The 18,601-nt window shown below is 36.0% G+C and overlaps 1 protein-coding gene across 8 annotated transcripts in view; it reads left to right on the top strand.

Moving 5' to 3' along the window:
* The window catches only part of TUT4 (terminal uridylyl transferase 4), a 105,013-nt gene that overhangs the window by 17,665 nt on the left and 68,747 nt on the right, over positions 1-18,601 (top strand). For all 8 annotated transcript variants that reach the window (XM_036026078.1, XM_036026077.1, XM_036026082.1 and 5 more), the window contains exons 2-3: positions 9,229-10,109; positions 17,309-17,472. In XM_036026078.1, the coding sequence (XP_035881971.1) occupies positions 9,320-10,109; positions 17,309-17,472 (954 nt within the window). In that variant the 5' untranslated portion in view covers positions 9,229-9,319. The remainder of the gene's footprint in view (positions 1-9,228; positions 10,110-17,308; positions 17,473-18,601) is intronic.

Raw genomic sequence — 18,601 nt, 5'->3', positions numbered from 1 at the left:
CCATTGATCTATATGCCCTGTTTTTATGCTAGTACCATACTGTTTTGATTACTGTAGCTTTGTAGTAAATTTTGAAGTCAAGAAGTGTGAAACTTTCAACTTATGTTTTCTTTTTCTGGATTGTGTTGGCTATTTAGAGTGTTGTGAAATTCCTTATGAATTCCAGGGTGGGCTTTTCTATTTTCGCAAAAGATGCCATTGTTATTTTGATAGTGGATCTGTAGATCACTTTGGGTACTATTGGCATCTTAACAATATTATAAGCAATATAAATTGTTTGCAATAATTGTAACTTACATGAAGGGAATAAGTGGGTTAGTACACAGTGGGCTGCAGTTCATGAATTATTCTCCATTTCCAGCTTTCCGTGCCTTTGGGAAAGCAGCCTGAACAGCTTTGGGGGCTCTGGAGCTTAATAACAATACTCTGTAGGTTGAGTGATTAATTCTTTTGAGTGAATGATAAATACTGTAAAAGGCATGTCTCCCAGCCTCCATTCCCTTGTGGCTATAGGATACATGAACTTAAAATACTCCTCCTTCCCTGCATCTCATTGGAAGTGAGATCAGAATTTGAAAGGGGAACAGCAAGGAAGAGGTAGGCAGGGAAAGTAGGCTGGAAAGAATCTATGAACATGGAATGTTCCATTTATTTAAGTCTTTTTTTTTTAAGATTTCATTTATTTATTTTTAGAGAGGGGAAGGAAGGGAGAGAAACATTAATGTGTAGTTGCCCCTCAAGCGCCTCCTACTGGGGACCTGGTCAGCAACAGACCTGTGCCCTGACTGGGAATCGAATCAACAAGGCTGGCATTCAGTTCACTGAGCCACACCAGCCAGAGCTCATTTCTATCTTTAATTTCTTTCAGTAAGTCTTGTAGTTTTCAGTGTACAAATTATTGTCTCCTTGGTTAAATTTATTCTTCAGTATTTAATTCCTAATTTCTTCCATTCCAATTTTGGATGCCTGTTATTTCTTTTATTTTCCTAATTGGTCTGGCTAGAAGTTCCAGTGCTATGTTAAATAGAACTAGCAGAAACAAATATCTTTTTCTTATTCCTGACTTAAAACTTTTCAGTCTTTTAATAGTGAGTCTGGTTTTATTGATAGCTCTGATCCTTCCCTCCCTCCCTCCTCTCCCCTATTACTAGTACTAGTTAATTGAATTTTTATATTACTAGTTAATTGAAATTTTAAATCATGAAAACGTGCTGGATTTTGTCAAACGCTTTTTTCTGCATCAGTTGAGATGACCATATGTTTTTCTGTTCAGTTTATTAATGTGGTATATATCACATTGATTTACTTCATCTGCTGAACCAGCCTTATATTCTGAAGATAAATCTCTTGGTGATGGCGTATAACCCTTTTCATATGCTGTTCAATTTGGTTTGTGGGTATTTTGATGATTTTTGTTTTGCATGTATATTTATAGTATCTAGGTAATTCTGGCCTCATAGAATGGATTAGAGTGTTCCCTCCTTTTCAGTTTTTTTGAGGAAGAATTTGAGAAGGATTGATGTTAATTCTTTAAATATTGAGTAGACTTCACCATTATAGCCTTTTGGTTCTTATTTTTTGGGGGGGATTGATTAATTTAATATTTACTGGTTATAAGCGTGTTTGTAGTTTGTGTATTTGTAGGGATTTTCCCATTGTATCAAGGTTATCCAATTAGTGTACAGTTGTTCTTAGTGTTCATTTATTATTCTTATTTTAAAAATCATGTGAAGGTTCCTTTTATTATTTTAAAAAAGTGGGTAAAATATGAGTTTTCATTTGTCTTAAAGTATTTTCTAATTTCCGTGGTGATTTCTCAGACCCATTGGTTGGTTGTGCATTGTTTAATTTTCACATATTTGTGACTTTTCCAGTTTTTTTTGTTATTGGTTTGATTTCTAATTTTCTACTGTAATGAGAAAAGATACTTTGTATGTCTTTAGTCTTCTTAAATTTATTGAGTTGTTTTGTGGCCCAACATAGCAGTTCTAGAGAATGTTCCATGTGCATTTGAGAAGAATGTGTGTTCTGCTTATGATGGCTACACTCTCCTGAATATATATTAGGTTTATAGTGTTATTGAAACCTGTATTCCCGTATTGATTTTCTATCTGATTTCTCTATCAATTATTTTTTTAAGATTTTATTTATTTATTTTTAGAGAGGAGAAGGAAGAGAGAAAGAGGGAGAGAAACATCAGTGTCTGGTTGCCTCTCATGTGCCCCCTACTGGGGACCTGGCCCTTGACCCAGGCATGTACCCTGACTGAGAATCGAACTGGTGACCCTTTGGTTCACAGGCTGGCACTCAGTCCAGTGAGCCACACTAGCCAGGGCTAATGATTATTTTTAATCCTTACCTGTGGATATGTTTTTATTGATTTTTAAAGAGAGAGGAAGGGCCAAGGGGTATGGAGAGAGTAACATCAGTATGAGAAATAACATCAGTTGGTTGCCTCCTGTATGTGCAGCCCTGGAGATTGAACCCACAACCTAGGTATGTGCCCTGACCAAGAATTGAACCTGCAACCTTTTGGTGTATGGGACAGTGCTCCAAGTAGCTGAGCCACATGGCCAGAGTACTTTTTTTTTTAAAGACTTAATTTTACTTTATTGCATTCTGATTCATTTGAAATAGGTATCCTGAACATGATGTGAATAGTACTTCTCAGTTACTCCTAAACAATGTAAATTGCGTGAAAGTGAGGGACACTTGTTCACTTTTATAAACATCATTACATTAAGGGAGCACATGGGATGGAAAATCAGAGGTTAGATAATGACAAGTTAATCAGTTTATATATTCGCATGTTATCCATCGTGTAAAATCATAAGGTATGATGATTCTTTAATCCTAGTACCTCACAAGCAAGTGTGTGGGCCCTGTGCCCTGTACCAAAGCACATTTTCATCATGGAAAATTTCCCCAGCTGAATCTTCCTTTTCCAACTTATTCACGTCACTTAATGACATCACAGAAAGGATCGTGAGGTTTGTCCTTGGTTAATAAATTATTTTCTGCCCTGGCTAGTGTGACTCAGTGGATTGAGCACTGATCTATGAACCAAAGGGTCACTGGTTTGATTCCCAGTAAGGGCACATGCCTGGGTTGTGGGCCGGGTCCCCAGTAGGGGCTGTGCAAGAGGCAACCACACATTGATGTTTCTCTCCCTCTCTTTCTTCTCTCTAAAAATAAATAGAGTCTAAAAATTGTTTTCTTAGTGGTTGCCTTGGAGACAGTGTAACTAATAAATTTTATAACAGCTAAGTTTGAGCAATACCAACTTAGTTTCAATAGTATACAAACACTCTGGTCCTATTGTTATTGTCACAGATTTCTTCTTTATACATGTGTGCTCATTAACATAGTTTATAATTTCTTTTTGTACATTAGCCTTTTAAATCATATAGAAAAAGTAACAAACCAAAAGTACAGTAATACTGGCTTTTTTATTTACCTGTGCAATTACCTTTACCAGTGTCCTTTATTTCTTCTTTTGATTTTGAGTTACCGTCTAGTGTCCTTTCATTTCAGCCTTAATAACTTCCTTTAGCATTTCTCGTAGAACATGTCTGCTGGCAATGAACTTTCTTAGCTTCTTTTTATCTAGAAGTGCCATAATTTCTCCTTTATAAAGGATAGTTTTGCTGCAAGGCTATTGAATATTTGGTTGACAATTTTGTTTACTCAGGACTTCCAACTATGTCATCCACTGTCTTCTGGTCCCCATGATTTCTGGGGAAATCAGCTGTTAATCTTATGGTGGAGCCTTTGTGCATGAGAAGTTGCTTCCCTGTTGCTTTCAGAATTTTCTCTTTGTCTTTGGTTTTCAACAATTTAACAGTAATGTATCTTAGTGTGGATTTCTTTGAGTATGTTTTGCTTGGAGTTTTTTGAGCTTCTTGGATGTGTATAATTGTCTTTTATCATGTTTGGGAAGTTTTCAGCTATTATTTTTAAAGTATTTTTTTCTTCCTTCTGAGACCTCTGTTATGCATATTAGTGTGCTTGATAGAGAAGAAAACATAAATAGGAACTCAAGCAGCAATACAGTGAGCATAAAAAAATTTCAGGAAAATGTTCAGTATTTTCAGACACCAGATGCTTTTTTAAAAATTTTTTTAAAAGATTTTATTTATTTATTTTTAGAGAGGGAAGGGAGTGAGATACAGAGAGAGAGAGAGAGAGAGGGAAAGAAAGAGAGAGAAACATCAATGTGCTGTTGCTGGGGGTTATGGCCTGCAACCCAGGCATGCACCCTGGCTGGGAATCGAACCTGCTACACTTTGGTTCTCAGCCCACGCTCAATCCACTGAGCTATGCCAGCCAGGGCAGAAACCAGATGATTTCTTGTCTCATCAATTTATAAGACAAGATCAGAATGCTGTAACAAAGAATAATCAGAGATTTAGAGAATTCTTAGAAATGAAAACATGATAGTTTAGTCTTTTTTCATAACATTTCTATTAAAAATTTAAATGTACTTTTATTTATATAAAACAAATATTGCCTTAAAGTGAAACCTGTCAATTTTCTGAGTCTTGAACTCTTCACTAGCATTTATTTATATTAACTATTAATTTTAAATGATTTTTAAAAATCTTTGTAGCTTATATGCAGATTTGATATACAGAGTTTTTTATTTATGACATTTGTCACTAAGATGACATCTACAGAGTTATTCAGGAGTCCTTATCATAGAATAGTAATAGAAAATTTAAAATATTTCAGTTACTGGATTAGGTAGAGTTAAACTTTTAGAAATAGAACTCATTTTATTTTCAACATTAGGAACTTGGTAGCAGTTTCTAAAAGAATTTAGGCATAGTCAAATATTTGACAACTGTTTGACAGTAAGACTCCTTATCAAAAGTAATGAAAGCAAAATGTATTAATTAAATAAATTCAAATATCCCAAAACCAGGCTATTTATTGGATAAAAGTGCTGTAGCTTTTTACTGGAAAATGATGTTAGTTCAAAAAGACAGTAATAGTGAAAATCTAGTATGGTTTTGGCTTAAATATTAATTATCATAATTTCTTAAAAGATTACTTTATAAACTAACTTAGGAAGAGTAGTAAGTTTTTTTGTTTTTTTTTTTTATAAAAGACAACCTGGGCAGAGATCAAGACACAGGATATAGAGGACTCTATTACCAATAGGAATTATAAAAGCTGGGTTCAAGTTGAGTAAGATGTTACAGTGGAGATACAACTAAGTGAGTTCAGATTTTTTTTTGCATATGCTTTGGCAGAAATACAGGTAGTTGGCAGTAAATGATTTGTGTCCTGATCTTTTTATTTTTGGTAATATTTTTGTGGTTGTGTAATGTAGTTATAATTTATATTAGAGATGTTCTGCGTAAATATGTAATTTAATAAATCAAGTAAAATTAAAGGTGCTACACATGTAGTTCGCTTTTGCTGACTCTAATTTTTACTAATGTTGTTAATCTTTGTTTAGAGGCATAGGTTTGAATTTAAGGCCTGTAGGGTAATGTGAACAGCAACAAATAAAAATAAAAAAAATCCCTGCTTTCCATAAGTATCATATACAAGGTATTTCTAATTTCTGGACTGACTTAACAAAATTGCTTATAGTTTATATTCTCTGGTAAATGCGGAATTGTTCCTATTATATTTAGAACAAAATGAGTTCTGATTTTAATGTGCTCTACCATCTTTTTAAAAACATTTTTAGTGCAGTTTTAGTTTCACAGCAAAATTGAACAGAAAGTTAAGAAAGAACAGAGTGCCCATATACTCCCTTCTCCACCAGAGTATAGCCTCCTACACTATCAGCATCCCTGCAGCACAGTAGTACATTGTTACAGCCAGGAACCTACATTGACACATCATTATTACCCAGAGCCTGTAGTTTACATTGGTTTCATACATTCTATGCAGTTTGACAAATTATACTGACACATATCCATCATTATAATATACAAAATTTTACTATTATTTTTGAACTCTGGGTTTCTCTTGTTTAAAATTTTTTTTAATCTCAGAAGAATTTATTAAAGTCTTTTATACTTCAAAGATAGAAAAAATATGTTGAATTGTATCCCTATATTTAGAGAGCCAAGTTTGAAAGTTAGTGACATAAATATGTAGTGGTTTTTTTTTTTAAAGATTTTATTCATCCATTTTTAGGGAGAGAAGGGAGGGGAAGAGAGAGAGAGAGACATATCAATGTGCGGTTGCTGGGGGTTATGGCCTGCAATCCAGGAATGTACCCTGGCTGGGAATCGAACCTGGGACACTTTAGTTCCCAGCCCGTGCTCAATCCCCTGAGCTATGCCAGCCAGGGCAATATGTAGTGTTTTAATAGGAAAGTCATGTGAGCAAGATCCTACCAGTTAGACTTTATGAATTGATTTCTTATGTTGCATATAGATTGGAATTCTTGTGTTTTTTTTGTTCCATTTCCTTTTATGTTGTTTGTGGTACATCACAATTATTTTCCTTCTGGTTGAACTTTTTGTTGAGTAATATGAAAAATTTTAGTTACAGTATTCCCTTGTTTTGGTGACATATTGCCATAATTGCATTAGAGCCTTCTTTATGAGCGTTTGGCTATTACTTACTAAATGGGCTTTAATTCTTTCTCATATAGTTTTCAGAGTTTAAACTATTTTTCCATTTATTTTTTGTTTTGTTTGTTTTTTTAAATATATTTTATTGATTATGCTATTACAGTTGTCCCATTTCTCCCCTTCACTCCCCTCCACCCTGTATACCCTCTTGCACCCACATTCCCCCCCTTTAGTTCATGTCCATGTGTTATAAGTTCTTTAGCTTCTATATTTCCCATACTATTCTTGCCCTCCTCCTGTCTTTTTTCTATCTACCATCTATGCTACTTATTCTCTGTACCTTTTCCCCCTCTGTCCTCCTCCCACTCCCCTGTTGCTCATGTCATCTCCCTTTCTGTGGTTCTGTTCCTGTTCTAGTTGTTTGCTTAGTTTCTTTTGGTTTTGTTTTAGGTGTGGTTAATAATTGTGAGTTTGCTATCATATTATTATACATATTTTTTTATCTTCTTTTCTTAGATAAGTCCCTTTAACATTTCATATAATAAGGGCTTGGTGATGATGAACTCCTTTAACTTGACCTTATCTGAGAAGCACTTTATCTGCCCTTCCATTCTAAATGAAAGCTTTGCTGGATAGAGCAATCTTGGATGTAGGTCCTTACCTTTCATAACTTGGAATACTTCTTTCCAGCCCCTTCTTGCCTGTAAGGTCTCTTTTGAGAAATCAGCTGACAGTCCTATGGAAACTCCTTTGTAGGTTACTGTCTCCTTATCCCTTGCTGCTTCTAGAATTCTCTCCTTCATTTTTACCTTGGCTAATGTAATTATGATGTGCCTTGGTGTGTTCCTTCTTGGGTCCAACTTCTTTGGGACTCTCTGAGCTTCCTGGACTTCCTGGAAGTCTATTTCCTTTGCCAGAATGGGGAAGTTCTCCTTTATTATTTGTTCAAATAACTTTTCAATTTCTGGCTCTTCCTCTTGTCCTTCTGGCACCCCTATAATTCAGATGTTGGAACATTTAAAGATGTCCTGGAGGTTCCTAAGCTTCTCTTTTTTTTGAATTCTTATTTCTCCATTCTTTCCTGTTTGGTTGTTTCTTTCTTCCTTCTGGTCTGCTCTATTGTTTTGAGTCCCAGTTTCTGTCCCATCACTATTGGTTCCCTGTGCATTTTCCTTCATTTGTCTTATCGTAGCCTCCATTTGTTCATCTAATTTGCGACCAAAATCAACCAATTCTGTGAGCATCCTGATTACCAGTGTTTTGAACTATGCATCTGATAGGTTGGCTATCTCTTGGTTGCTTAAAAGGATGGGTTCTGTTGCATTCAGCTAACGCAAGAACAAATGTCGGAGACTTTCAGGATATCAAAGATGTTGCTTTGGCCAAGTTTAACCTGCGCAGGGGCGAACTCTTAAAGTGTCCGGAGACACGGTACTCACAGGGGCTGCAGATGAAAGAGTCGCGCCGAGCGCTCACAGCGAGGTTCTTATATAGGGGTTTTGGCATGAGCAAGCAAGCAAGCGTTTTACAGAAGCTGATGTGGCAGTTAGCTATTTGCTTACAGAGACCGCGTGCGGGGACAGGGTAAAATTCAAATTTTTAAAACTAAACAAAGCATTGCTTATCTAGCATACCTAGGGGAGAATATCTGCACGACACAGGACCTTTGCTTAACTACATTTTGCACTCTGTCTCCCTTGTTAGTGTCTTTTAGCTAAATGCGGTTCCTGTTTACTAAGGTCACATTTAGTTCTTAATTTTCTTGTTCCCAACAGGTTCTGGGGCTTTGATTTGTTCTTCTGTTTGAGCCATCTCTCTCTCTCTTTTTTTTTTTTTTTTGGTCTGGTCTCACCTGTTACAGCAAGGGGCGGAGCCTTAGGTGTTCACCAGGGCAGGGCACCCCAGTTGCTGGGTTGTGACGTTGTATGTGGGGGCGGGGTTGAGAGGGAACAATGGCAGTTGCTCTGTTCTCTGTGGGACCTCAGTCCCCTCTGCTGCTTCCCCCAAGCAAACTGGTCCCCTCTGGTGCCAATTCCTGTGTGGGTGGGCTTGTGCACGCTGTGGAACCCTCCTAGGACCTCCCCTGTGAGGCTGGGAGTCTCTCCCTGCGCCTCAACTCCCACAGGTGACCTCAATCAGTGTCCCGAGGCTCTGTTTCCCAGTGATGTGATCCTGGGTTGTGCACACTGCCTTGCTTTATAGTCGCTGCCTCACTGGGTCTGCGGGTTGCCGGTTGCCACCCCTGGGCCTCGGTCTGCCAGCTGCCCCCTGCGCACTCAGGGTCCACCTGCTGTGGTCTTTCATGCCCCGGATGCCTTACACGCCCCGGATGCCTTGTGCGCCTAGTCCCACCACTCTCTGGTCTCTGCGCCATGACCCGCGCCTGGCTGCTCAGTCTCCACCCCTCCTACTAGTCTGGATGCACGGGTCTAATTCAACTTCTTGGTTGTCCAACTTCCATTCAGATCAGTTTTCTGTCATTTCTGGATGTTATTCTGTTTCTAAATTGTTGTTGTCCCTATCTTGGTTGTGCGTGGAGGTACGGTGTGTCCACTTATGCCTCCATCTTGGCCTGAAGTCCTTTCCTTTTATTTTTTAGTTTTGAGAACAAATTTTAAGTTTATGTTTCACTAATTTTTGAAAAATGACTTTTGCATTTTAAATAACATGGTTTTTTTTTATTCCATAGCTCTTGCATAAATTGGATTTGAAACAATTCAAACTACTGGAGATCTGCTATATTACAGTACCACAATTGGAAAGAAGCAGGTTTTCAAATAATGGAAGAGTCTAAGACTTCTAAAAATGAAAATCATGAACCAAAGAAGAATGCTTGGGCTCTTTCTGAAGAAAGCAGAACAGTTAGAGTTGTAACTAATCAAACTTTGAAAGCCAGAAATGATAAATCCATAAAAGAAATTGGGACCAGCTCTCCAAATAGGAATAGTAGTAAAAAAAATAAGCAAAATGATATTTGTATAGAAAAAACAGAAGTTAAATCATGTAAAGTAAATGCTGCCAGTGTTCCAGGCCCTAAAGATTTGGGGTTAGTCCTTAGAGATCAAAGTCATTGCAAAGCAAAAAAGTCACCTAATTCACCTGTCAGAGCAGAAAAGGTAACTGTTTCACTGGCTAAAGTAGAAAAGGCATCCAATTTACAGGCAAAAGCAGAAAAATCACCAAAGTCACATAATTCACCAGTGAAAACAGAAAAGGCACCCAGTTCACAGGCAGTGATAGCAGAAAAGGCACTTAGTTCACAGAAGAAAGCAGAAAAAGCACCTAGCTCTCAGGTGAAATCAGAAAAGGTTTCTAGTTTACCAGCAGAAGCAGAGAAGGTGCCCAGTTTACTGTTGAAAGAAAACATGAGGCAGACAGAATTACAACAGATTGGGAAAAGAATTCCAAGCTCCTTGACTTCTCTGGACAAAGTGAATATTGATGTTGTAGAGGGAGAAAGATCTGGTCTGGAAAACTCACCACAATCTCAGAAGCAACAAACATCTACAGATAATACTGGTGAATCTGATGATAGTGCCTCAGGAATTGAAGACATATCAGATGATCTGAGTAAGTACAAATTAGATTATCCTGCAAGTCACTTTTTTGGAGGGATTTGCCTACATTAATACTAAATCCCTAGTTTTATTTGAACCACTTTGTAATTCAGAAGGACATAAATAACATGGTTCTTGAAGCTGAAAAAGAACTTTTATGTTTATTATGGTAGGTAAAAGGCCTGTGCAAATATAAATTTAGTGACTCCTATAGTCACTATAGTCAGAATGTTTCTTCCCCTCACCTTTTCTTCCACCTTCCTTCTCCCTTTCTCTTCCCTCTCATTCTCTTTCTGAATGGTCCTGGTAATGTATTGCTTGTTCATTCACCAAATATGTGTGTATTGAGTTTTTATTATATGTCAAGCATGTGTTTACAATGGAAAACCACACCAAACCAAAACCAAACCCCAAAGCCCCAGACTTCAAGGAAGCTTATTTAGATGGGAGTGATACAGATAGAGTATTTAGTTATGTCAAAAACTTGAGTTGAGAATGCACATGATCTAATTGAGACATTTAGACTTTGGGTTGAAAAAAATGCATGATACAAATGTGAGACTGTGGGTATGACTAAGATTCAGTATGACTAGAAGAGGGAATTGAGGAGGAAAGTGACAAAAATTGCTACTGAAAAGTACCCAAGAATTGGAGAATGAAGGCTCTTTTAGGACATTATAAACTGTTCAGACTTTATTGTGAGTGTTTTGAGAGTCCATTGAAGAGTTTTAGGTAGTTCTCTATATAGTGATATATATATAAACACACTATATATATACACATTATATATATATAAAGTGCTATATACACACACACACAATGAGAAGCAATTGAAGGGTTTTAGGTAGTGGTATATATAGCATTATACACACACACACATACACACACACACACACACACACACACACCAAATCTATATATTTGGATTGGCTACAGTGCATCAGATTCTTTGATGTGAACAAGACTGGAACCACAGATTGGTTAGGATACTGTTGCAGTTTACCTGAGAGTCATTGGTGTAAAGTTCATTTTCTTCTGGGATTTTACTCTGAGGTTAATTAATTGTTTATAAATATTGTCCTTGTCTTTTGAGTGCTTTAATTCTGATTTTAATGATTTCTCTTTGGCAGTGTTTTTCTTAATGTTTATGTGGTTAAAAGAATAAAGCCTTTTCTTGATGTATAGACAAAAAACATAAAAGCTACTTTTAAATCCTTATTTACCACGCTTTGAGAAACACTGGTACAGAGTTCAGAAATAGCTCTTTATTTATGGTGGTACAGAGATTATTGTATATTGATAGTAGTATCTTTAGGTGTATAAGATAACAACTTTATAATATTATAGATAAGACTTAGGACAAGGCCAATGAAAGTATTTTGAGGACAGTATCAAGTAAATAATAGTACTTGTAGAGTTTAGATGTGGTAAATTTAAACATGATAATAAGTCGAATGATTGAAGTTGGCAAAAAAACAAGTGCAGTGAGGTCACTTATGAGGTTCTTATTACTTAAATTAGTAAAAAATCTGTTTTAAAGATTATATTTTTAAAATAAGTGAGGTGATAGTGTGATAGCTAAGAGGGTGGGCCCTGGAGTAAAATCCCATAGGTTTTGAAGCCAATCTTCCCCGCCCATCTTGTAATATTATGTAAGTTGTTTATCTCATAAAATGTTTCTCAATTTTCTCATTTTATAAAAAGTAGAGATGCTGCTGCCTCTGTTAGGCAGGTTAAGTGAGAAAATCTAGTAGAGTGCACTTTTGTTATTTGTTAACATGGAGAACAGCGAGCTGGCTTAAGGGAACCAGTAGACCAAGTAGAAGTCTTTTTTGGAGACTTGGTTTGGCATGTTAATAAAAATGATGTACAGTTCTGCATAGCAATCATTCTTATTAAATAAGTGCTTCTCCTGTTTTAAAGAATTCTCTTTAATGTGTATAATATCTGCCTTGAAGTCACTTTAGCAGTTATATGAAAAAATACAAATTAATAATATTTGAAATATTTCTTATTAGATTACCACTTAGTAAATAAAATAAAACCTTTATATCTGGATCATTGTCTCTTTGGACTTACCAGGCTTTATGGAAATTTGATTGCTCCTGTGCCCACCTGAGATTAGTGGGCTAATTTCTATTAGGCCTAACTTTAGCTCCCACCTAGCACTTCCACCATTTTTTCTTTAGCCATTTATTCATTCAGTGAATATTTTTCTGGGAGTCTGCTGTGTGTCAGGTACTGATCTAGTAGCTCGGATTATGGCAGTGAACAAAACAGACACATTGCTCTTATGGAATTAATATTCTAAATGGGAGGAGACAAACAGCAAATGCAGTAAATAACAAAAGTATATAGTAAGTTAGATGGTGATAAAGGTTATAGGGAATGATGCTACCCTGTCTGGTGGTGGTGTTTCAAATTTAAATTGTCACTGACAAGGTGATGTTAGAGCAAATACTTGAAAGAAGTGAGAGAGTGAGCCTAGTAAATATTTGAGGGGAAAGTATTTTAGATCTGGGCTTCTCAAACATTAATAGGCATATGAATCACCTGGGAGTCATATTAAAGTGCAGATTCTCAGGCTTCATTCCCAGAGATTTTTTGACTTAGAATGTTTACAGAGTGGGGCTTGGGATATTAGATTTCTAACAAGCTCCCTAGTGAAGTTGTTGCTGTTGGTCAGGATCTTGCTTTTGAGTAATATAACCAGACTGATCTCCTTACTTTCACTTACACCATCCTTCATTATGTTTTTAATATAGCAGCCAGAATGATCCTGTTAAAATTATTTAGATCATGTAACTACTGTTCATGTATGTTTCAGTGGTTTCTCATACATCAGAATAAGCCAGTGTCCTTGCAGTGACTTAAAGGCCCTAAATGGTTTGAGGCCCTCCCATATTTTTCTGCCCTCATTCACCTATTTTTTGCCTTTTGTCTCTCTCTGCTCCAATTGCATAGTTTCCTTTCAGTTCCTCAAATGTGAAGGCAAATGTCCACCTAATAGCCTTCACATTTCCCTTTTCCTTTGCCTGGAACACTCTTCCCAAAGATACCCATATGGCTAGCTCTCTTACCTCCTTCATTTTTTCAGTAAGACTTTTGCTGGATCGCTTATCTAAAATTTACAGCCTTCACCTCCACCTCTTCATACTCTTATTCCTTTTACCTATTTAATTTTCCTCCATAGTCCTTGTCACCATCTGTCTAATTTTTTAATGTATCTTATAGAACTGTTGAGATATAATTCATGTGCCATAAAATTTGTCATTTAAAAGTATATAATTTAGTGGGTTTTAGTATATTCAAATGTCATGTAGACATCACCATTGTCTAATTCCTGACATTTTCATTACCCCCAAAAGAAACTTTATATTTATTAGAAGCTACTCGTTACCCCCTTCTCCTATACACTGCCAGCCACTAATCTACCTTCTCTGTCTGTTTTATGTACATGGAATCATATAGCATGTAGCCTTTTGTGTCTGGCTTTTTTATTTAGCATAATGTTTTCAAGATTCATTCATGTTGCCCTGGTTTGGTGGCTCAATTGATTGGAGCATTGTCTTGTACACCAAAAGGTTGTGGGTTCGATTCCTGGTCAGGGCACATACCTAGGTTGTGGGTTTGGTCTCTGGTTGGGCTACATACGGGAGGCAGATCAGTATTTCTCCCTCTCTTTCTCTATTTTCTTCCCTCCTTTCCTCCCTCTCCCTCTGAAATCAATAAGCATATCCTTGGGTGAGGATTTAAAAAAAAGATTCATCTCTCTGTGGTAATATACATATATCGATATATCATTCCTTTTTATTGTTGAATAATATTTCATTATATGGCTGTATTGCATTTCGTTTATCCTTTCATCAGCTGATAGATATTTGAATTGTTTCCATCATTTGGTTATTATCAGTAATGCTGCTATGAACATTGGTTTAAAAGTTTTTGTGTGGATGTATTCGTATGTTTTCATTTGTCCTGGATATATATGTTGGAGTCAAATTGCTGAGTCATATGATAACTATATCTAACAATTTTTTATGGTATAAGACATATAAAATATACCATTTTAACCATTTTAAAGGTGCAGTTCAGTGCCATTAGGAACACTTACAGTGTTGTACAACCATCACTACTGTTTTAATTGCAGAAATTTTTCATCACCCCTAAACGAAACCCATTTCTCACTTAACTCAGCCTCAGACAACCACTAATTGTCTTTCTGTTTCTATGTGTTTTCCTATTCTAGATATTTGATAGAAATGGAATCTTAAAATAGGTGTTTTTTTGTGTGTGTGTCTGGCTTCCATCATTAACACCATGGGATTTTTTTTAAGATTTTATTTATTTATTTTAGAGGGGAAGGGAGGGAGAAATAGAGGGAGAGAAACATCAGTGTGTGGTTACCTCTCTTGAGCCCCCCACTGAGGGCCTGACCTGGCCTGCAACCCAGGCATGTGCCCCGCCTGGGAATCGAGCTGGCGACCCTTTGGTTTGAAGGCCGGCACTCAATCTACTGAGCTACACCAGCCAGAGCAACCATCTGTTTTCAAGGTTCATTTATATAGTATATACTGGTACTTCTTTCTCTTTGAATGCTGATGCTATAGACTGAATTGTGTCTTCTCAAAATTCCTTGTTGAATCCCTAATGCCCAATGTGATTGTATTTGGAGATAAGAGCTTTTAGGAGATAGTTAAGATTAAATGAGGTTGTAAGGGTGGGGTCCTAAGCCCATAGGACTGAAGACCTTATAAGAAGAGGAAGAGGAAGATTTTTCTCAGTGCCTGCACTGAGAAAGGAAAGGCCATGTCAGGTGGCTGTCTACAATCTAAGGAGAGAGAACTTTCATCAGACTCCAACCCTGGTGGCACCTTATTCTTGACTTTCCTGTCTCCAGAACTGTGAGAAAACAAATTTCTGTTGTTTAAGCCACCCAGTCTGTCTTATTTTGTAATGGCAGTCTGACCTAAGGGAGCTGAATGATAGTATCCCATTGTATAGGTATGTCATGTTTTGTTTCTTTATTTAAGGATGGGCATTTGAGTTGTTTCCACCTTTTGACTGTTGTGAATAGTGTTGCTGTAATCATTCGGGTACAGGTTTTTGTATGAATACCTGTTTTTAACTCTTGTTTTGTGAGAGTATTAACATCTTAAGGAACTAGTGTTCTTTGAAACAAAGTTTGGGAAATTCTGCCTGATGTTACTTAATTTTAATGTTGATTTCAGGAAATTAAATAATCTGATTTTAATTTTAATATTTAAAACTCTGCTTTTAAAGAAAGGTAGTTTTCTCTAATTCTTTATATTGGTAGAAATTATAATATTGCAGGATTTGCTGATGTGCCTCGGGAAGTGATATCTCTCCTACCACAAAAGCAGAGAATAGGAGGCCAAAGTCTTTCATAAAGACACTATAAAAAGGATTCAAACATTAGAAGTGTCACTAGGTTAGCTAAGTGTTTCTTAAATTATAGTCATGCAGGGCAAGTTGTACATACAGAGAAGGATAGAGTATTACATTATTGTCTTGCTGCTGTCCTTTTTCATGAACTGTTGAAATAAGAGGAGGATTTCACCTTTTCTTTTACATTTCCGTAATAAAGTTATTACTAAAAAAAAAATTATTTTTCCAAATACTAGAACACACTTGCAAATTGCTCATGGTGCATTATTGTCCTCCTGACAATAATTTAAAAGCCTTCATATAACATCTTTATATGAGTTCACCTTCCTATTCTTTACTTTTGTGGTATGAGAGACATTACCTCCATAGGCATAATGTTTCTGTTTTGTTCAGAAAAATAGTACTATCAAAAGGTAGACTTGATCATCAGAGTTCTTGTAGATGGCATGTAGCTGACTTTTAAGAAAAGAATGGGATTTAAAAAAAAGAGAAGAATGGAGAGATTTGTTGATTATCTGTGAGCATATACTTTTAGATGTGCTTTTGGATATATCCAGATTAATTTCTTCATTACTTTTATTAAGTGTCATCTCTGGTCTAGGCATTGTATTAAAATCTGAAGGTACAAGGTTAAATAAGACCTAGTCATTGACATCGTGGAATTCATCTCATCTAGTGTAGGGGAGCGATAAATATAAGTTACGTTACTGTGCAAATGTGAGATAATAGAGACAATAGAGAGATAATAGCTATGCAGAAAAGGTAAACATTACTAATTTAAGTGGAGAGGGCTTTGATGGTAGAGTGAACAGTGTATGTAAAGGCATTGAGACTTTGAAGTAGCAGTGATCCATTCTAGCACATTTGGTATGAATAAAGTGACAGGTGTTAGAACAGGATGTAAGTTTAGAAATACAGACAGCATAGCTCTCTTTATTGAGGTCTTAGCTTAAACTTTTAAATACACCTTTCCTGACTCCCATATCTAAAGTTGGTTTTCCTCTCAGTTACTTGCTTTTTTCCTTTATAGCACTTATTATAACTTGGAATTATTGTATTCTGTTTACTACCTTTATGAAGGTAAGGACTTGTGTAATATGCTACAGAGTTTAAACTCCACTCTGACTCTTTGAGAAGGATTTTTAAGTATTTTAAGCAAGAGAAGAACACGGTTCAATTTGTATTTAAAAAAATCATACTGATGGTAGAACCTCTACTGAATACCAGCTATGTATTGCTAGGTGCTGCAAATATAAAGATGAAAGCACATAGGCTATGTCTTAAAGAGATTACAATGTAGTTAGGAGGCTAAGAAAAAATATTGATGTGGTGGAGATATATATGAGTTCAGTGAAAGCAAAGAAGGAGGAGCCAGGTGTGGGTTTGTGGTCTGGAGTATGTATGTTCTTTTAGCTGCTAGTGTGTAGTAATAAAGTTACTGAAGTGACTTTAGTTCAATGACTAATCTTTGGGACTTAAAAGAGCTTTTTATCATATTTACTTCAGAGATTCCACAAGATGGTTATGTTAGCCTTGTATAGTAAGTCTCAGTCATATTTGTCTCTTTTGATAGGTATGTTGTAAGAACAGATAGGCATTTAATCTGTGTAGTAGATTTTTCATTGTGAATTTTGATACCATGTATATCTCTTACTTACATTTTATGTAGGTATGCCAACTTACACAACCAAGGAAAGAATATTTTCTTGTGTGTGTGTATAAATTGAACATCTGTTTTTAATTACATTTTAAAAAATGTACCAGTTCTGATCATGATAACTAAATGATTGCTTCCTTTTCTAGGTAAAATGAAGAATGATGAATCTAATAAGGAAAATTCTTCGGAGATGGACTATTTAGAAAATGCCACTGTGATAGATGAATCTACATTGACACCTGAGCAGAGGCTAGGCTTAAAACAAGCAGAAGAACGCTTAGAAAGAGATCACATCTTTCGACTTGAAAAAGTATACTATATTGTTTTAGTTATTTGGAAGAAAATGTGTGTTCCATAACCTTTCTTTCCCAAGTACAGCTTTTTAAATTTTTCTTCTATTCCTAAGGCAGAGATACCATTCATCTTTTTGTACCCCTTCCTTCCTTCTTTCCTTTCTTCCTTTTCTCCCTTTTTAAAGCAAATCCTTAATTACATCTATGGTCTGACTTCATTTATTTATCCCAGAGGTTGAAGAACTATGGCCTGTTCTCTTATTTTTGTTTTTTGGGGTTTTGTGTTTTTTAAAGTGTGGTAAATACACCTAGCCTTTTGTTTTTGTAAGCAAGTTTCTGTTGGAACATAGCCATCCCCATTTGTTTACATATTGTCTGTCTGTGGCTGTTTTTGTTGCCACCATGGCAAAATTGAGTCGAGTAGTTGCTATAAGGAATATATGGCCCACAAAGCATAAAATATTTACTATTTACCAGAGCATGAAATATTTACCAAAACATTACTTTGTCTCTTAATGGAAGAAGTTTGCTGACCCTTGATTTATTTAATCATCAAATAGATGCTAAGTTCTTGTTATGTCTTAGGTAAATGAGCTAGGCATGGGGAATTTATTGGTGAATATGGCACAGTTTCTGCCCATTAGAAGCTAACAGTTATTTGGACTGACAGAAATTAATTAGAAAATACTACATGATGTTCTAGACCTCCTCCCCTCCTGCCAGCTTTTATCTCTTCCTTTTACCATTTTTTTCAACACCTCTTTTTTCTTACATATTTACTGAACATGTATGTGTTAGGAACTATTCTAGCCATTGGTATCTTGTTTCTGAGTACTAATTAATGTTTTAACTTAGAAGTATACATTCCTAGCCTTAATAAAAACATTACTAGATATTGAAGGAATGAATAATAAATTAATCCGTTCACAAATAGGTACTTGAGATATTTGTGAGTATGCAATCAAGGAAATACATCATCATTTTTGATAAATAATAAAGGAAATAAAGGATCTGATTTTGTATAGTTTAGAAAAAGGAGGTCATAGCTAAATTGAAGAGGGCAATCCTGGGTTATTAATACAACTTGTGACAGAGTAGTCACCCTATGAAGATAGAAAGGAATATCAAAGTGTATAGGTCCATAAT

Source organism: Phyllostomus discolor, chromosome 5, assembly GCF_004126475.2.
Source record: "Phyllostomus discolor isolate MPI-MPIP mPhyDis1 chromosome 5, mPhyDis1.pri.v3, whole genome shotgun sequence".
Lineage (NCBI taxonomy): Eukaryota > Metazoa > Chordata > Mammalia > Chiroptera > Phyllostomidae > Phyllostomus > Phyllostomus discolor.
The sequence above is the reverse complement of the archived record's forward strand: the minus strand, read 5'-3'. Positions and strand labels throughout refer to the sequence as shown.